Raw genomic sequence first — 21,679 nt, 5'->3', positions numbered from 1 at the left:
TATTATACGCTACCACATTGATGGGTGCTGGTGATCGTGTGCGTCATCATGTCCATTCATATGCCTACACGTATCCCATCCTGCTTTTGCATCCTAAGGCTGCCTCAAAGTAGCAGGGGGGACAAGGAGTTGGCCTACGTGTTTATTTTCCCTTGTCCCGGTGATAGACATATATGGATGATGTTAGTATAAGTTGGATATGTTTCCATTCACATCCCCTACAACTGCAGAGCTACATCGGCACACACTCCCGTTATTATGCACAACTCTGTCTCCGGTGCTGTTGTAGCTGACCAGCACACCAGTAACTGGCAGATGGGACCTGCAGCTCTGGTGTATTAATTTGCGCCTGTCATAGTGACTAGCACGCCATTCCATTTGTTGTGCTAACCTCAGTATTTATTGTGTTTCACATCATAGGCTCAAAAAATATGTATCCATATCTCATAATTATTAGACTTTGTTCCTCTGCCTGACCCTCCCTGTGTCCAAGGTTATTTATTCATATAAAACGGTCTAGGTTGTTTAATTGTTCTATATCATCAGGTTATTATTAATATGCAAGGGATTTTGACACAAAGTGGTAACCACTGTATGTGAATAAATGAATGGGTCAGACCTACAGCACTGGATTTGTAGTGAACTGTGGTAAACAGGAGCTTATGTGCTTTGGTTACCTGCTGTGAAACAACATGACAGTCATCCATTTAAAATGAACAGGAACATTAGTTCCTTCGAGGTCATTTTGGTGAAAGTAATGCAAAAGGAATGCAATATGTGACTAATTACTCTACACAGAGAGTAGTGTTGTAATGTAACTTGTTACTTTTAAATGAAGGTAACTTGCAGTATGTTATTTATTCCATTTTGAAAGTAACTTGCCCCACACAGTTGACAGCTGCGTTAGAGACTTCTCCGCTCAGACTGATTGTTTTCGATGCCCCACGGTCGATTCTAGCAAATGCCATTAGAGGTCACAGGAGGGGAGGAGGGACAAATTTTTTTCACAGATTATCTGTCTCACCTACTTCTTTCAGAACACAGAGACAGTTATTGGAAATATGACAAAAAGTTATCTTTAGAAAAGTGACCAACATGCAGCTTCAAATGAATGTAAACTATTACATTTGTAACTTCTAAATATGCTCAGTCTCTTTCGTGATCATTTCTTTCAATCTTATAGCCACTGAAATTAACAAATTGGTCAGTGTTACACATCTCCTGTCCCAGGCTCAACAAATAAATCATTCGACCAGAAGAACTTGTCAGAAATTAGGATACATTTTCTGAAATAAAATAACACTTTTTTTAATAAGCAATAAAATATGAATTGGACTTTGTCTTCAGTCTTTACTTACTCGCATAACATAGTCTTTTCTCTTCAGGAGGATCAGTGGAGCTAATTGTAAATGTAACTTCTAAATTCTGCTTTGTATTGTACACAATTCATGAACTCACTGAGCTTTTCAGTGAGATAACTGGCTTGCTGAAAAAGGTGTTTGTGCATGATTACATATGTTTATTTACATTGAATTTTACTTGATATTTATTGACACAAACCACTTTTTTATCTGCTGTTTTCATGTCTTTTATTCAATTTCTGCTACAGAATTAGAATTATTTGCATTTCGAGTGGTTCTCAAGGATTCACATTTTAATCTCTGCCAGTCCCACCTGAATAAACCCAAAGTGCAAACATACAAAGTCCTCACCTGGCGGTGTAGAAACAAAGCAGGCCTGTGTCAACACCACACCACTCAGCGCGGCGTTCATTATTCACAGCCTGTACAACACACTCTGACGAACACTTATTCTGTTGCCAAGGGTCCTCTGTAAGGCGGCACTCAGGGACAACAAGCACAACTGATCACTTCGCGTGTCTCCACAGCAACCAGGTGTGATGTAATCCACCCACACGACCTGGGTCACAGCCTGGGCTGCTCATGGTGATGGGGTTAAGCATACAATATAAAAAACACAAATAATTTAGTACAAAAAACAGAGAAACTAAAATAATGGCGATGAAATCTCCCCCCATCAGCATTTTGGCTTCAATGTTGAGATTCTCTGATGGAGTTTTTTCCTCACATGATTAGTTAAACTACAACGTCTCATCAGCAGTCCCCTGTAAGGACTTTCACCTTAAGTGTAACAGGCTGGAGACGCTGACTGAAGTAATGTCACCTGGTTACAGTAAGGTGATACTGTGACTCAGCATGTTTAACCAGGAGATCCTGTGGCTCCTCTTTATAACTCCAAAGACACACTGTTCTCTTGCTTTTGATCTCATGACTGGATGCAGTTCTTCTTTTGATGCCGCCGGCGGCTTTTAGATCCTGTTGAGGAGAAAAAGAACAGATTAATTTTAAAATAGCAATCTTAAGTGTTAAAGAGAATAAATTATATCACAATTAGGGCAAGTATAACATCTCAACACTTCTTAAACCTGCAATAACTTTTTTTTCTTTCCACAAACAAGTTATAAACACAATAGTGACATATCATCAACATTTTAGATGATAGGTTGAAATTGTTACCAAATATTTGCCTATTTCCGTATCCAATAGTTATTGAGTAACATTATAATTCATTTGGAGTCTTGTTTGTGACCTGATGAATGTAAGTCCAATATTCACTCTCTTTTAGCTCTGTTTTTGGTCTCCACCAACTCTTGAGGGATATACCTTTGCCTTTAGCTGCTACATGCTCCACTATGTTCATAGCTATAGTCTCTAACTGTGTCTATGTGCTGTTTGCTGCTGTGTAACCAGTATACAGTGAGTTGTAACATCTTTTTTTCTGAAAACGATGCTATGAGAGCTGAGGGAGTGAACCAGAACAGTAAAATTTGGTCCAGATAGATAAACAATGAGCTGTGTAGCTCATTTATCTGTAGGCTGATACTTATCTGTAGGTTCATCACTGCGAGTAACCCCTTTCACATCACGTCATGTCATAGATTATTGTAAAAATAGCTATTAGCTGCTTTAAACGCCAACTGAACTCACACTATAGCCCTGAGTATCAAAAACTTCCAAGTAGTGACAGTTGGTTACATATTTCTTAATGTATAATTTGATATGGCCTGACTTATATCATGAGTCTGACAATTAATAGGAGGTTATTTAGATTTCAATTCAACTCAGATAGGTGGAAAGGTAAACAATAATTTCAGGAATTAATAAATTAAATCATGGATATTAAAATGACAAATTTTTGAAGACTGTAACACACAGTTTTGTTTTGTGTCCTTATTTCTATGTAATATGCATACTTCGCCTCTAGTGTTCAACGCAAGAAGTTCACCTTGAGTGTTTTTTGCTGTCCAGTCTTGTGAAACACGTTCATTAAGCACTACAAAGACAAAAACAGGACCAATAATGCATAGCGACAAATAAATGAGGAGGTCGGCCTGTCAGTTGTGTAGCCAGCTTTGTGAAATATTTTGATAAAAGATGTACAATCCACTATGCATGCACTCTATATGTTACACAGCTAGCATGCTACCAATGTTAGCAAGCTAAATATGCCATCAAACTTCACATCTAAAAAAGTGTAAATAGAGCTCTATTACAGTTGTCAGTCTGTTAGCTAATTTGTTTTTATGCTAACCTCCTGTGACACAGTGCATACAGTCTGTCCCTAATCCGACCAGTGCAAAAATTAGATTTTTTTCAGCATACTCGAAGCTAACTCCACACCAAAAATGTGGCTATATGGAAACGAGGCATAAAGCCTTGGTCTGACAGCTCTGTTTTTATATCTATTTTATTTTGGGCGTTAATTTATTTTATGATTTTTAATGTTAGAACATTAATTTTATATTAAACACATCTAAATACAAAATATTCTCTTGTTTTAGGTTCTCAGATATGAGGATTTCTCTCTTTTATAACACTGTAAATATTTTTGGATCGTTGGTCGAATTAGAAAAGACATCTGAGGATGTCTTCTTTGGCTTTAGAAAATTGTAACATATTTTTCACTGTTTTCTGCTTTTTTTTTTATTGACCAAAAAATAATTTGCAGATTAACCGCTAAGAAAAGCTATGAGTAGCTTTGATTCAGACCATAATGAAACAAACAATAAAATAATAGACTGTGCGGGGACATACCGTCTTCGTCTGCGGTGTTGATGGTCTGCAGAGACATACTTCTCTGGATGACCTTTGAGGGTTTCTTGGTTTTGGTTTTCAGTGGACCAGGTTTATCAATGATCTCAAACGAGTCCTCCACCTCATTTCCTGCGACACCATTAGTCTCTGGCACCTTAGTTGGGGAGAAGGGGCTCTGAGGAGTGACCACGTCCTCCTGTATAGTCTCTGTGGTGTGATTGGCTCCTCTGCCTTTCAGGAAGTGCCTGAAGGAGCTTCGTTGTTTCTTCACTGCAGCTACCTGGTTCTTCTTCAAGCCCCCCTTTCCATCCTCTTCCTCTGCAGGTGAAGCAGGACTCTGTGGGGGGACTCGCTCCAACACCTCCCTGCTGTTCCTGCTGGCATGAAGGATGTTGTTCTGCAGCCCGTTCCCATGGTGCAGCCCACCAGTCAGAGAGTCGTTCATGGTATTCATGGTAGACAGGTCTTGTAGGGAACCTGTGAGGCCCATACGGTTCCCAAAAACTAAAGAGTACTTAGGATTGTGATATTTATGTGCAGGTACCCTTAGGTCGGCCTGTCTGGAGTCCCCGACAGATACTTGAAAACGAGACGTGGAGATGGGCAGAGGCTGGATTTTCTCCACCTTTGGCTTCCTAATGGGCATAGCAATAGGTGGCTTGGTGATGTTGAACTCCTTGTAGAGGTCCACCTGCTCAGAGATGGCGTACAACTCCCTGAAGTCATTGTCGAAGGAGTCAACAATTTGTCCCGTCATCACGGTGATCGTGTTCCTGTCCATCCGGGAGGAACTCCAGGTGAAGCTGGAGGACAAAAGACAAATTTAAACCAAAACCATAAAAGTTGAGGAATAGTTCAACATTTATCAAAATATGCTTGTTCACTTTCTTGCCAAGAATTAAATGATAAAACTGACAACACTCTCAGACACAAGAATGGTGCCTACGTTTCATCCAACACTCAGCCAGAAAGGAAATAAATGTATTTACCTAAATAATTTTAAAAGTGTCTTTACACTTTGTATTTTTTTGCTAGCAGATCTTGCTTTTGAATGCAGAGTCACTTTTAGACCCAGTGAGCAAAATAAAGCTGCAACCAACATTTGTGACCGCAGCACTCTTAATGTACAGTCCTTCCAAGCATGGTGTAATATGGGAACCCTAAGAAACAGCAGGAGATTGTTCCTGTCTTTAACAGCTTTAAAAACTTAACCAAAGGTTCCACAGAACCTAATTTCTTTACGTACAGTTCCAGTCATAATGAGGTATCACACGTGAGTCATCCCAGTTTTGATTTTAATGGACTGTTCATGAAGTGCACTGAAAACTGCTTTGTTACTGATGTGGTCACTGACGTGGTTTTAGCAAAGCTGGCTGATGTGAGACACATGATGTGTGGAAAGATGCATCATCTGTATTTAGACACAGGCTGCTGTATACAGAAGCTTAACTCTTTAAGTTGTATCCAAAATATTTAAATCAGCTTATTTTTGCAGGGAGTGTTGTTCAGGTATTTGTCAGTTTCAAGTGAGGATGAGAGTTTGTCACAAGAATTTTAGTATAATTTATAATACAGAGATTTTGTTATTTAATATCAGCTTAGCAACAACAAGAATCCTCATATGGTTGTGTAATGACCACCTTGTAACCGTCTACAGTTTGTTATATTCTATAAATCAAATTATATTCTGTTGCTGATTTTTTTTGTAATATGTCATTTTGCTTCTTTCTGTCTTTTACATATCATACATGTAAATAGATGTAAAACTACAAAATGCTTAAAGGGTGCCTGAAAAATCAGCTAAACTTGTCATCCTCTACAACAGTCTTACACCAGGTAATGCTGAGGAATACCCACTTTTCATCAGGGTTTGATTTAAATTGATCATAATGATCATTTAGTTGTGAAATATTCTCCATCAAAATCATTGCACTCCTGTCTGAAAGTGTCAAACTTAAAATATCATTATCACAATATGAGATTCAGTAACACCTGATATAAAGTTTCCTTAAGGAGTCAGAATACTACAGTCGAAGGTCTTGTTGGATCTGTATCTTTCCAAAACCGATGATCTGACAATCACGCATGTCACGCCGTAATTGGCCAGGTGCACCAGTATTTCTGTTACTTTATTAGTATTGTATATGTATTCAGCATTATCGCCATCTTGTTGCTCTTTATGACGGCTGACTTTTCATCCCACATTTGAATGTGGTCGTTCGGAACAACTATAAAACAATTTGCTTCCACATATGGTTGGACATACCTTAAAGGTACAGTGTGTAAGATTTAGGGGCATCTATTGGCAGAAATTATAGAATTTTTTATGATTATGTTTTCATTAGTTTATAATCACCCGAAAGTAAGTATAGTTGTGTTCCCTTAGAATGAGCCATTCATATCATGGATTTATAAAGAAAACTGGATACAGCGTTGGAGGTGTGGCTACATTCGTTTCTATGAAAGCTGCTCAGTGACACATGAAGCCCAAAAAGCTAGATTTCCAAGGTATGAAATCACTCAGATCTTCCGTATTGTGGGGCCCATAGAGGCACTCTAGAGACTCATGGCTGCTGAGCATCTAAGTTTCAGTTTAGCCCTCTGCTAACTTTAATGGGGATAAAATGATTTTCCAAATGTTATCAGACAGACTGGTTAAAATCCTGATAGTAAAAAAAGTAATTTTTCAAGGGTTGTGACACTCAAAAAAGTGTATCCACTCACTTTCACTTGTCTCTTTCACCCTGTTCACCCCCTATGCTTCATAAAGTTGTTAAGGAGTTATTAGTGTTCTGGTCTGAGTGATTTTCTATTGTGTTGTAGCCTGCAGCTTATAGAGAAAGTTGTGTTTATATTTAAAGCCTCTTCACAGTCCTGTCCCAGCTGTCAATGGCTGAGTTTATGAGTTTGAGGCACTGCTGAATATTCATGCTCACCTGTAAGACCCGAACATGACTTTCTCTCCATCCACCAGCATGTATTTGGAGCACAGGGACCCGGGCAGCTTTCCAAACGACAGGGCCAGCCCTGAACCTCTCACCATCCGCACACGGAGATTCTGCAATGAAACGCCCGCTTGATTACACACTTGAGTTGGCTTAGCATCACACAGGTGAGCCTGAGTAAACTCACTCCACCAAAGCTATCAAGCGTCCCCTGCTGTATCTCACATGACTGATCTAAACAGATGCCAAGTCAAACTGTCACACCTCGCAACATAAAGTAAACTTTCTCAAAAAATAAAGGGCAAAACTCAAATCCTTGAGCCACATATGTTTACTTAAAGGGAAGAGAAAAGGAAACAAAAAGGAGACGTAAATGCTGGGTATGCACACTGGGAGGAGGCTTTCCTCTGTCAAAGCATCGTGTTACAGTCCTTGGATCTGTTTTCAGGAACTATGAATGTTCACTTGTAAGAGGTAAGAGTAACAGAGCCCGGTGCTCTCAAAAGGCCTTTCACAGCCTATCAACTGACACCACTATAACAAGGTATTCCAGTGCTCCAGATAAACTAGACTGGGGCGACAAAACTCTGCGTACAGCAGATAAGGCCAGGTATTGTGTGTCTGTGGAGATAGGATGACGGTCTGACTCAGTGAACTGCTGTTCACTCTGAACCTAGATTAGCACTTACTGTCATACTCAGGTTCTGAAACATGTAGACAAGCATTAAATGTTAATTCATAAAAGTTAGATGACTGGTTTTAACTGTTTGATGCATAGGTGAAAAAAGGCATCAGTATTTCAGCATTTCATTTTTCAGGTATTCCCTTAAAAAATCAGGAAATGAATCTAAAATGGGCCATCTCAGTTTATGAGCAGTCTTTGTTATTATCCTGATTTTCAGTAAGTGGGTCTTTAATTTGTGTATGCATTTCCTGTGCAAATCTACAGGGATCTTTCCCACTTGTCAGTTACCTTTGGGGTATACAGTATTTACTCTAGAGCAGTAGTTCCCTTTTTGCCAGACATACCCACACAGCCCTGGATTCCCTGAAGTATTCATCTTTTTCCTGTGCTCAGTTGCCGACTGGTTTTCATGCACCCTCAACACTTGGTGTACAGGTATAACTGCTGGCTCAATGTGTGGATTTGTTTCAGTCAAATCATTATTTCTATTTTTCAGATTAGTTGAGCTATTATCTTTTCACCACCATGCAACTGCACAAGTAGATCTAGTTGGGAATCACTGCTATACACAACATCTCAACGATCATTCACATCACTCACCCTCTCACTTACATTAATTTCACATTTGATGTGTTGTCTAAAATTTTCATCACTAAGTTGAGAGCTGTTTTACATAACATTCACACTTTAAATACAATCATGTGAGAAAGTATCTGCTATTACAATTAAATTACTACCGTACAGCTAAGTAGCTTAGTGGCTTAGTGGCATGACTCAGAGCAATAGACATTGTTAGTATACATAGAGTTTTTTTTAACAGCCTCAAACCAGGTTACATTGTCTGTTACTGGTGAGGATTATCCTAAAGAGCGTGACATATTGATATGAGCTGTTTTCTAATCCATGATAATTACTGCAGCCACTGCCATTGTCTAATAAAGAAGGCAGAGCAGTGACACACTGAGGTGTTTCAAACTTTCCATGCTCTCTGTGTGTTGTATTAGTGAGCCACCTCCCTCCGTGGCACTCTATCATGCTCTACAGTGTCCAGTGTTTGCTGAGCACACTCCTCACCCGCAGATGCACCGCATTAATCTGCAGACGAGTGCACATATCCAGGAAGTGGGGCACTCCCCTGGCCTCCAGCAAAGTGTAGACAGCCACCCCGCGCCGCGACGAGGCATCCAGCAGGTCCTGGAGGATCTGCAGGTCTGTCAGGAGGTCCATGACTATAGCCACCACCTGGGGAAACAGAGGGAGGACGGTTTAAATGCAGCCAAGCAGAGGCACAGCAGCAGTGGTAGAATGTGACTGAGTACATTTACTCCAAGTACAAATTTGAAAGTTGAACCTCACTTAAAATTCTCCCGTTCATGCCTCTTCAGACTTCTCACTACAACTCAGAGGGAAATTTTAGATTTTTTTTTTTTTTTTTACACCTGTAGTTACTGCACAGATTAAGATTTTACATCCAAAATAAATGGTAAGCTTAGAAAAAGCCGCATTATTAATAGTGGTTCCCAACCTTTTTTGTCAGACATACCCCCACATCTCTATCGCAAATCTTCATCAACACTGCCGTTATGTCAACCATTTATTCATTACCTTTAGCTATCAATGTTACCATTAACTATTACATTTAAGTTAGCTAACTATTTTCAACTGTTTATCATTTTAGGGTGCTTTCAGACCTAGAGTTGTCTTGCTCTGGTCCGAATCGGGGGCTAATTTGATTACAAAGTTGCAAAATTGCCTAGCCTGGAAATCCAGACTCAAATCTAGAAAGATTTTGAGTCTGGCCCTCACAGATACACCCTTCCTACCCAAGGGGCGGCACTAACTGAGGCATTTCAAATGCCGCTGCACGCAATTGGATAGCACAATGGCCAATCAGAGCAAAAAACAAGGTGACGTATTCATTGCACTAAGCCCCATTTGTTTGCCAAACAGTGGGGCTAACTGATATATTATGCTTTTGCCATATCCCGTCAGCAAAACAGCAAAAATGTCCTTCCTGGAAACGCAGGCTTCTAGGGCAGTCTTCTGTTCCTCTCTCAAGGAAAAAGATAAGTGTAGTTGGCTTAGCGTTTCTTCCAAAGCTAAATTGAATAGACGCAGTCTTTTGGCAGCTGCCATCTTGGTTGTTTACTTTTCTACTCCTACGGCGCAGCGCTGTCCTCATCATGTTACACCCGCCCAGAGCCCGCGTCTGTCAGATAGACTGATCTGATTGGTCCGATGGCGATTCAGCGGGCTCTGCTCGTCGGGGCCACATACCCGTGCAGAGCCTATTCGAATTTGCTAGGGGCGGGGCTAGGGCTAGGGCGCGATTGCTGTGTTCACACCTACCGTACTGTACTGGAGTTTGATTGAACCGAACTAAACAGGGCAGGTGTGAAAGCACCCTTAGCTAACTTCAGCTATATTGGTGAGCTATGTATTTTAACCATGTATCTATTAGCTTCAGCTAGCTAAGTCCCCATTTATCCTATAATCATTACTTTTAGCTACTATTCAAACTGTATAGCCATCACTTTTAGCTAACGATTTCAACTGTTTACTTAGTTCATGATTTGAAACAGCTGAAACCATGACCTAGGTAAAAGATAAACAGCTGAATCTTTAGGGTGTGTTCGTAAATCCAGTCGGACACTCTACACTTACATGAGAGCCCTGTCATTCAAAGAAACAGACCCTAACAAACCATTAAGTTAATCAAACATTCGCTCTGCTTGGTGCTCTGCTGCTCCCTCTCCCAAGATAGAATGTTTTAAATAACCGAACAGTACCATACCAACAGCGCTGCGCATTTACGAACGGTTCAGTTTGTGCCAGAGTGCGCTCTGGTGAGTATTTCCGAATGCAACCTTAGAAATTGATTTCCACTGTGTATTCATTACTTTTACTTCTACTCACATTGGACTATTTTTCTGAATTATAAGTACATTTATTTAAGGTATAGGCTATTTTGCCAATGACTTGGCATTTTCATTGCAGGACTTTTTATTGAGTTGCTCTTTAATTCTGGATTGCTAGTTTTACTTAAGTAAAGGATCTGTGCACTCCCTCCACCACTGGACAGCAGGACAAAGAAACGCTTTTAGATTTCTGATCATTACCGTTACAGAGACTACAGATATTTACCCTTTTGGCCACACAATTCTGGTGTTTCAGATTCTTTTTCCTGAACAACATCCCCAACCAGAGGGGCTGGTAAAGATGTGTGTGCGCACTTTACTGATATCACATCTGATGGTTTCTGGGTGATTGATTATCATCATCTCGCTGCCTTTTAGAGCAGCCATACATAACCCATTTGCTCTAACATTAAGACTCATGAGTGTTCTTCACCACTCCCACTGTTGGTAAACACAATGGCTATGAGATGCTAACTTATTATTTGTGTTGTGCTATAGAATTTAAGTATCAGGCGGTAACAGTTGATGCTTCAGAGGAACTTGTTTTTCAAGGTAATTAAAGGGTTACTCAAGATAGTTTGGATGCAGTCCAGCAACGGCTATGATTAACATGCACTGCTAATTATTTCAACTGCAGAGTCTGTGCTAAGGCACATGACATAACAGTACAGGTTCTGAGCTAACAGAGAATCATCCTGTCAGAAGATACAGTACATGATGTACTACAATCAGGAGCCAGTCTACACATAACTGATGCACTCTCAAATTTGGTATATTCTTATTTTCAGTGCATCTGTAACACTGTATATTGTATCAAACTAACTTCATAACTATTTGCAGTGAAGCATTTTACAGTCACGCAGTTTTTTTATATCCTTGAGTGCAACTCAGAGCCATCATGTGAGGCTTTTTCCATTTCCTTATTGCAGCTCTCGTGTACATGTTTGGGCCTGATCCAACCAACAGAGTCCAAACAAGTTTTCCTGGCAGACAGCTTAACGTGTGACAACAGCGTGGTCCAATTTTAATTGGCATCAATCATTAAAAGTAAACCACGTGTGAGTCTAAATGACGTGCTACTCATTCTAACTGGTTATTAGGCTGTGTATTGAGAAAAACATTTGTCTAGGGAAGGAGACAGTTACACTTCAGTCCACAACTTTGGTCTAGATTGAAATTTTTCAAGACTTACTTGATAGATTGCCATTAAATTTTGTACAGACATTCATGATCCCTCAATTATGAATACTACTGACTTTGGGAGGCCCCTGACTTTTCCTCCAACTCCAACGATCTCATTGTCCCCACATGATGATTTTTTTTACTTTGTTAACCACCTACAGGAATAGTTTGACATTTTGGAAAACACCCTTGTTCACCTCTTTACCAAGAGTTAAGGTGCCAGTTTATGTTTTACTACTATTACAATCACTATTTACTACTGCTGCGTGAATGTGTTGCATTTTACTGCTGTAGATGTTTAAGGTTTTACCTCCTTTATGTACTGTTGGGTAGTTTACTGTACTGCAGTGCATCATATTCTATAAGATCATTATATGTTTGTAGCACTGCTGTCATGTGGGAACCACATACTGTATCTCTAAAAGGTCAACTCTTTATGGTGTTAGAAAAATAGTCCTGTTTTCAGCTTTGTGATGATGAATTTTCCAGTTGATCCAAGAGGGTTTTTTTTAAAGAGTTAATCTAACTAAAAAAAAAGTAGAATAATTGTCTCAACATATAAAGGAACACTTCATCCTTCAGTTTATCACAAACATTCAACATCGACACATCTGGAGATACACGGTTTTCACTGAGGAGGAATGGGATGGAAAAACTTTAAAAAGTAACTAAAGTTGTCAGACAAATGTAGTGGTGTAAAAATTACAATATGGGTTTCAGATGTAGTGAAGTAAAAATGGAAATTCTCCAGTGATGTCCAAGTACCTCACATTTGCACTTAAGTCCAGAACTTCAGTAAATGTACGTACTTGCATTGCACCACTGTGCGCCTCCGTATTCTACATGGTTTCAGAGAGACAAAGAATGCACAAAAACAAGACTATCTCACCTGACTGGAAAAACCTTTCATTGCTTTTTCAAATATAAGACTCTTAGCCTGCATATGGATTTAAACAGCTTGTCCAGATCAATTTATTTTTTGCAACACTGCGCTTACTCTTAAATGTTGCTCAACCAGAGACATCATTCTCTACCTGTCATGTCAAGACCCACCTGACCTGAAAACCATTTCTACTGCAACCCAGGGCTCACTGCAACATCAATTAAACAGCTGTGTTTGAGCTCTTGCTTTGAGATAACAATCTCCTATAACCTTTATCTGCTTCCAGAAAGTGTATGTGAGTGTGTGCATGCCTTTCTGCAAGTAATGAGAGTGACAATTTGAACTCTAGCATAGCGAAATACAGAAGTACTCTCTCAAGTATTTGGCAGGCTTTCATGAGTACATGATTTACTTCACCTCAAGGGGAGAAATATTGTTGGTTAATTAAGCTGTCACGGCCCTGAAATGGCTACTGTAAACAAACAGTAATGAGGATTAACTTATGTGTTAAAGTCTGTCCAATTATTCATCAGTAACAGCTCTGCAGTATGACCACTTTCAAAGAGCTCTGACTAACTGGTCCCTCAGCCAGTCAAACTGTCTGATCTGGAAACATTTGGCATCCTCCACACACCCGATAAATTGAAGCAGTGTTCCTTGTCTCAGTTACAACAAACCCTATCACCTTACCCGGCCACTATAGCCTCTGGTGCTGCACGTCAAACAAATCACAGGTGAATGTTCCTCTCTTTAGTTAAAGTTTGCATACCTAGGAGGTCAACCAATCAGAGGCAGAGGTGGGAATCTGTGAGTGGGTGAGGGAAAGTAAGGCTTGTTCTGTACCAACCCTAACCGGGCTGCAGGATGGTGGGGGGGGCTGAACAAGTCTTTCTGTTTCTGCTGCAAGTCCTGATGTGAAGCTGACATTTAAAGATGCTCGGCCTCTGTCTGCAACACGTATGACTCAGCTTGTTTAAACTTGCAAATGACTCTCCCATTGAGGCACATTTTTTTATTGATGCCTTGGGCTTCGTTAACCCTTCGCTGTTTTTATCACTTCCTGGAAATCCTGCATGTACAGAACATGATTCTGTATTTGCATATTTTCTATGTTTTATAAATGTTCTGTATTTGTTATGGTAATATAAAGAAGTAAGTCGGCTGTTTAATTACTGCAACTTAAATTAGTCATATAATAATACTACATACTTTAGGTTTTGGAGGGAAGGTTAAGAGTGTCTGGGGATATTTCTTTACTTACTTTATTTCTTTATCTGTATCTATATCTGATTGTACTGCATTTAATTGTACAGTACATATAATTAGCAACAACATGCATCACAGTTTGATTTTGGAACCAGATGCAATGATGAAGTTTTGTGTTTGGTTAGTACCTATTTCTTATGCCACCCCTTCCGCGAACTCACTGACTTCATGTGAGCAACGACGTATTTGAGTTTAAGATGAGTACATCTTCAAGATTCATTATGTAGTGTATGAAACAATTTGAGTCAATTACATTCATTCAAACGTAATGAAAATAATTTTCCAACGACTAGAAGAGTGCACTCAGTAGAGTACAAATTACCGCCAGGCTTTCGTCGATCGTGATCACTCTACAATGCATGCGGTGCAGCTGTGCCCAGTAGAATTGACCCCTCACGGCTTCCTTACAGTCAAGATAGCAGCAAAGATAGCAAAACTGGGTTATTTTTATAATCTCATATCGTGGCAAACTAGTTAAGTTTAGAATCCATCTGCAGATGCTCCAGGTCAAACTAAGCCCAAACTTTTCTATGCATGTCAGTATCTGAGCCACAGCATAGCCCAAATATGGCCTGCACCAGACAGTAAGGCTTCTTGTTTTTAGCTGAGATGATTCCCAGAAAACTTGCAGCCCTCACCAGCAGGTTAGGACTGGTGAGGAGTCAGCAGTCACAGTATAAAACATACAATAAAACAGGGTTTTTTTAATCAACTGTGATCACTGCAACCATGACAGATCCTTGGGCATACAGTCATTAGTGTGCACACAAAAAGGCTGCCTGGTCCAGTAGTTTATAGATTAGCTGCAGACGGACAGATATACAGTACACACACACACACACACACACACACAACCAAACGCATTCTCACCTACAGGTTTTCTTTTGTTGGCAAGTATTGTTTTTCCAACCAACTTTAGATTAAACCGTTCCCACTTCCACATGAAGAGAGCAGGCTGCCAAACTTCAAGGATGGATAATTGTCTTCAAGCCTACTATTAGCCAGTGCCATGAAAGAGATGGGTGCTAGCTAGCTAGTGTTCCCTGTGGTGCCTTCATTGGTTCCTGTCGCTAGGAGACTACAAAGCTGGGAAGTTTTCTGATCTGGCGAGGTGTCAGGGAGGCAGTTTGCTCTGGCTAAATTTGAGTTGCCAGAACCACTGAAGGTTTATCTTCACAAAATATGAAGACTACGGTAGCTTGGAAAATAGCAATATGGGTGGTTAAAGGGAAACTGATGATTTTAAACCAGCTCTGTGTCATCGCAGTGTGGGCAGATGAACGGATAATTTGAGCAGTTTTATGATAGCAGTTGTAAAGTATTCTGTTTCTACTCAACACTAATACTAATTACTCATAACTACTAACATTTTTAACATCACAATTCATGATCAATCAGGAAAGTAAAAAACAGTTATTGATTATTTCAATTTTTTAATGATTAAGATATTTGAATGTAAGTAATGTGCAAGAGTGCATAAAAATAATTAAAACAGAGCTTGTTGATCAAAAAAGTTCCCCAGAGAGGATCCCCCCGGCCCCCTTGCAGAGGCCCACGCTAAGCCCCGAAGGTCCTTAAACCTTAGAAACACCCCTGCTAATGTTAGCTTAATTAACTAGTTAACTACAGTTGATTACATCCACTATCAACAGCTGGAATTTCAGATGGTAAAACAGATGATCACTAGTTAGGAATCAGGAGCCTGCTTTTGTTTACCTCTGTGTGAGGTGAAAGATATGTTGTTGAAAAAAATACTATGGATTTTTATTGTAAACCGTCATGTAAGAACAGAAAACTTGATTTTCTATCATGAAGGCTCATCGTTTGTTTTTTCTTTCAGTACAAGGATGTGACGGATTATAAACCAATTAATTATGTTTGTGTTACTTGCATCGACACAGTGTTTTTGGACACAGCTGAATGCAGGTAGAACACGTGTTAAGCCTCACACTGACATTAACTGCATTAGCTCATGAATGGCAAGTCCAACTCCTGCAAACTGAAACTCAGTAAACCATGATAGTTAAAGTTTTATGTTATAACTCTTAACTGTCATTTTTATTTTCACTTCCTCGTAAAACAGAAATATTTGGGTTTGACCAAACATGTTGAAACCTGTCTAAATATTCTCTGATGCACTGTGAATCTGGATCATGGAGTCTGTACCAGAATATCTGTCCTATATTAATGTATATCCCAACCTGGCAAATCCATGCAGAAATGTGTTCAGCTGTTGTGCATAACATGACTCAAAACAAATGTTTAAGGAGCAGTTTGACATTTTGGAAAATGCAGTTATTTGCTCTCTTGTTGAGAGTTAGATGACAAGACTGATATCACTCTCATGTTTGTTGGTTAAATATAAGACTACAGCCACCAGCTGGTTAGTTTAGCTTAGCATAAAGATTTCTGATATTTCCCCAAGTAGATATTTTCCTCCTTTTTATTGTTGAAAAAACTATTAACAGTACATTTGAAACATACCGACTACAAAAAGAGCCCTGAATTGTCATTTAAATGATCCATATTTTTACTCAGGTTGATGTGTACACCAACATTTTGGCTTGAAAACTGTCAGTAACTTCAGGCCTTTGTTATGATTAATCCATAATTTGCATGTTAAATCTATCTTTAACAGATTAAAAATCAAAGTGCATCTTCTTTGGATGAAAAGAATTGCTTTAAAGCCATTAAACACGTTGTCTCTTGTATTCATAGAGACAGGACACATGTGGAGTGACAGTAATTTATCTCTGCCTGGGGGGCTTTGTGTCTTTCATCTGTGGGAGTGTTTCATCACATGATCACCTGTGGCCAATCATTTTGAATATTTCAGAGGCATTGTTCTGTTGTGGACCAAGTAGGTCAGGTCAGGGGAGAAGGAGAAAGTGATAAGTTTTACTGCACGGTCGGTTATTTTCATATGGTCGTAAAAGTGTTTTTAGGGCAACCTGAAGACCGCAGGTTCAACATGGTGGTCTATGTACAGATTACATAAACTCTAGTTTTAGAGTTTAGTAGATGCAACTTGCTTTTCAAACTGTTCTTAATCTGTTCTAAGAGTTCTAACTTCTGAAATGTGGATATTTACTACTTTAATCTGCATTATAAGGTTGTGAACTGAGTATCTTTGGGTTTGGGACTATTTGAGGACTTCACCACTTTTGACTTTGGAAAACTTCCCAACATTTTATACTGATTAATCACAGCTACAGATGAAGTGATAACTAAAATAATTGTTATAGGCATTTTATTCTCACATAAAAAAAAGGCTGCCGTCTGTGACTTAAGTCTCAATACACTTTTTGCCAGATCCAGTGAATATCTCCTCACAGGCCGCTAGCTGTCCGTTGGATGCTGAGTTCAAATATCAACACTCTCCTTAAGATTCGCTGACTACACCTTTAAGTACAAGTTATCAACAGATAATTGTGTTTATTATGCAGCCATTTCCTATTAGAATAAGAACAAAACTGGGGGAAACACAACAATTTTAAGCAAACTTAATTTTACAAAGTAATGAGAAAGGCAAACTAATGTTCAATAATAGTGTTACACTTAATGAATGTGTATTTATAGATTGGAAACAAGTTGAAAATGTAGTTGTTTTCATAAATATATCTTTTTAAAAAATATCTTGAATATAGTTTTTGTTTTATTGTTTGTTTTGCAGTTTCTAACTTTATTTTGAAAGCTGCTATATAGATTAAATTATTCACATCAGACAGGTACCTTGTGTGCCTCCTGTATGAGCCTCCTCACCACCTCCTTGATGTGGGGCCCGGGCTCCTTGGGTGGGTGCGAGTACACGGACACCCGGGTCACCCCCTTATAGACGCCGCTGCTACCGGGCCAGCCGATGTCCAGAGACGGGACCTCAGTGTCGGACATCTGGGGCCAGTAGGTGGAGTGGACCCCGGAGTCCGCGCTGGAGGACTCCTTGGACTTCTCATGCTCTCCGGACTCACCGTCACTGTCCGTGTCGTACTCCTGAAAGGTTTTTCGGATGCACCTGACCTCCTTGGCGGAGAGGAAGTCCTTGATGTTGTCCTCTTTGAGACGCATCTTGAACGCACCGTCCCCGTTCTTCAGGAGCTGCTCCAGAGCCGCGCGCTGCTCCTCGCTGTAGTAAAACTCCGGTTTGGTCTCCGGGATCTTTTCGTTAACGTGCTCATCGTCCATGCACACCAGCTGAGACTCCGCCATCTCCTGATCCGCTGCTCTCCGACGCTGCGACGCTACCTGTGCGGACAGGTAGATAGGTGCTCAGGTGAGTCTCTCAGGTAAGAGACAGGAGGCGGGACCAACCATTGTGTAGAGGTAGTAGCTGTCAGTAGCAGTTTCATGCATTACACGTTATTAGAGAGCTTCCTGTTGTAAGACTTTCACAATAAAAACATTTGGTGTTAAAAGTTATTCGGAAATATGTTCCAGTAGTTTGTGTCTCACCTGTTGAATAAAAGAATTACAAATAAACAATCTTTATGTTGACTTATTCTGAGTTTAACAATTACAGTTGGTAACATATGAAAACCATTTAAAATACACTTTTGTGAACAGTTGTCCCTGGTGACATTTTGGTAAAAACTTGCCATGGCATGCAAAAGTTTGGGCACCCCTGGTCAGAATTTTGTGTACTGTGTAGAAGATGAGTTGATCTCCGAAAGGAATTAAGTTAAAGTTAAAGATGAGACATGTTTTTCAACATTTCAGGTAAGATCAGTGTATTCTTTTTGTTTTGTACAATTTTAGAGTGAAAAAAATGAAAGGAGCACCATGCAAAAGTTTGGGCACCCCAAGACATTTGAGCTCTCCGTCAACTTTAACCAGGGACTGGCTTGTTCACAGTCATTGTTAGGAAAGGTCAGGTGATGCACATTTCAAAGCTTTATAAATACTTTGACTCCTGAAACCTTTTCCCAACAATCAGCAGCCATGGGCTCCTCTAAACAGCTGCCTAGCACTCTGAAAACTAAAATAACTGATGCCCACAAAGCAGGAGAAGACTATAAGAAGATAGCAAAGTGATTTCATAGTTGTTTCCTCATTTCGTAATGTAATTAAGAAATGGCAGTTAACAGGAACTGTGGAGGTCAAGTTGAGGTCGGAAGACTTAGAAAACTTTCCAAAAGAGCTGCTCATAGGATTGCTGAAAAGGCAAATCAAAACCCCCGTCTGACTGCAAAAGACCTGCAGGAAGATTTATCAGACTCTGGAGAGGTGGTGCACTGTGCGACTGTGCAGTGACACCTGTACAACTATGACCTTCGTGGAAGAGTCATCAGAAGAAAAACTTTCCTGTGTCCTCACCGCAAAATTCAGCGTCAAAAGTTTGCAAAGGAACATCTAATCAAGCCTGATGCTTTTTGGAAACAAGTCCTGTGAACTGATGACGTTAAAATAGAACTTGTTGGACACAATGAGCAAAGGTATGTTTGGAGAACAAAGGGTGCAGAACTTAATGAAAAGAACACCTGTCCAACTGTTAAACACAAGGGTGGATCGATCATGCTTTGGGCTTGTGTTGCAGTAGAGGGATGAATGGCTTCTGTTAATTTCCAGCAAATTCTGGAAGCAACCATGTGTAAAAAAGCTGAAGATGAAGAGAGGATGGCTTCTACAACAGGACAAGAGTTGACAAAAAACAATCTGTGTAAAGTAGAGGCCCCTAACATCTTTAAGATGACTCTTAGTAGTTCCACCAGAGACGTTTCTCCTCTGAGCTGAAACATGACACATGATTTCATTTAAATGACAGCTCGAAGCCGATCAGAGTAAAAATCCAAATTATGAATTTAAATTATTGCAGCACAGCTTAGATTTTTTTTGTCTTTCCTCTCCCATTAATCATCTCACAGCCTCTAAGATTTGTGATCTTTTGGAGGGCCAGACTCCTTACTTACTCATTTATAATACATCAGTATTAACAATAATGTTAGATAGAATAATGTATTAGTCACTAGAGACATTTATACATTGTCATACTGGCACTTTTACATTAGGAAAGGCTAAATTTCAAATTAAAATTTGATGCAAAGTAAATGTCTTCATCCAGAACTTGGGTCAAAAATTACAGCAACAACAATGTTTTGAGAGAGCTCACACTTAAAGGGCAACCATTTTCTCATGTTTTTGTGTCCAACTTTGTCATTTGGACACAAAAACATGAGAAAACGAATAAATGTGTCCGTTAAATACACTTGTTTTTGTGTCTGACAACATAATGACAAAAATAGCTACAGAGATAAACCCTTTTTGGTTAAGAGTGAGGTCCTTTTTGTTTAACCAGAAACAGCCTTGCGTCACCATTGCTCAAGCCACCACCACCACCACCGCCACCAGACTCCATTTAAATGACCAGTCATTTTATTATCATTAAACACACTTCATTCAAAGTCCACACAAACAAAATAAAACTCACAGAAGCTGTTGGTACATCTTTCCACTGTTCCGTCAATTACCAACTCTGGTTTGGTTGAATTAAACCCTTTATTCACCCAGTTAGATGTGAAAGTATGCTGGCTCTACACATGCTAAAATTACTGTTTATTTAAATGGAGTCTGGTGGGTATGGCGATGGCAATTTTGAGGCTGTTTTGGGTCAAACAAAAAGGATCTTCCTCTTTCCAACAAAAGTCTATCTCTGTAAGGATACTTTCCATAATGTTGTCAGACATTTATAAGAACAATCTGAGCCTGACAGTGGCATGAATGAGAGGGCTGCAGCTGGCAGCCTGTTTCGCTGCTGCCAGCTGCAGCCGGCCCCTCTCATTCAGTACTGGACCAGTTTCAAAAACTTATGTTCCCATTAGTCACTTAGACACAAACATGTGGGAACCCAGGGTCTAGGTTGAAAAAATACCAAAGTTACCCATTAAGTGTTCTTAACAACCTCTACATTTCATTTAAGTGTCCACCACCTGTATGTGCACATAATCCACTGTCAGAATAATCATGTCACATGTAAAATGAAGCTGCACATGAAAATAGAAAGTGGTCTTGAAGGTTAAACGGGGGTAAAGAGTTTGAGAATTAGCCTGCCTGATTAAAGAGTATTAGGTCTGACTGCTTGACTCCTCATTAACACTAAAAAGGCAGAAATATAGTAAAGTAATATAGTTGCTAGTTAATGACTAAAACTGTCTAATGTGGTAGTGTCAACATTTACTCTCAACATTTGCTCTCTTTTAAATTGAACTTACACAATAAAGCAGGCCTCCTAAACAAAGCCTTTAAATGTATTACTTTCATGAAAAATGTCAATTTTAGTTTAAAATTTGGAGGGCCAGTTTGATGGTGTGTTTAAGTGCCTCTCGTCGTGGTTTGATCCCCATCTCCTCCTGTCCAATAAATCAGCCTGGGTACATCATTAATGATAGGTTTTACATAGACTTTACCTAGATACAATGATGTTACTATAAACTTAATATTCAAGGATACATGAACTTTGATGTACTGTCACCTCTGTCTTAAGCCCAGGATATAATGAGGACCCAAACAGCTTTGATAGAACTATTGTCCTATAGCCCTCTTAAACCTCTAAACAAAAGCTTCACACAGTAATTGCAGTATGTTGAGGGAAGAGGCTGAAACATGCTGAGATTTCAGACTGTGCATTATAAACCCTTCATTACTGATTGCTCTAATAATCACTACAGGTACATGTGTCTACCTGTTGACTCAGT

At 39.6% G+C, this 21,679-nt stretch overlaps 1 protein-coding gene across 1 annotated transcript; it reads right to left on the bottom strand.

The window, feature by feature from the left end:
• Positions 1-1,563: 1,563 nt before the first annotated feature.
• Positions 1,564-18,668, bottom strand: fam83fa (family with sequence similarity 83 member Fa). Its single transcript, XM_033644443.2, has 5 exons — positions 17,727-18,668; positions 8,820-8,987; positions 7,052-7,173; positions 4,116-4,918; positions 1,564-2,336 (listed from the first exon to the last, which is right to left on the bottom strand). Exons 1-5 carry the CDS (start codon positions 18,198-18,200, stop codon positions 2,287-2,289), a joined length of 1,617 nt encoding a protein of 538 aa, XP_033500334.1. The 5' UTR covers positions 18,201-18,668; the 3' UTR covers positions 1,564-2,286.
• Positions 18,669-21,679: the final 3,011 nt, after the last annotated feature.

The sequence above is a fragment of the Epinephelus lanceolatus genome, chromosome 18, assembly GCF_041903045.1.
Source record: "Epinephelus lanceolatus isolate andai-2023 chromosome 18, ASM4190304v1, whole genome shotgun sequence".
In the NCBI taxonomy this organism is placed as follows: domain Eukaryota; kingdom Metazoa; phylum Chordata; class Actinopteri; order Perciformes; family Serranidae; genus Epinephelus; species Epinephelus lanceolatus.
This window is presented reverse-complemented; position numbering and strand designations above follow the sequence as displayed.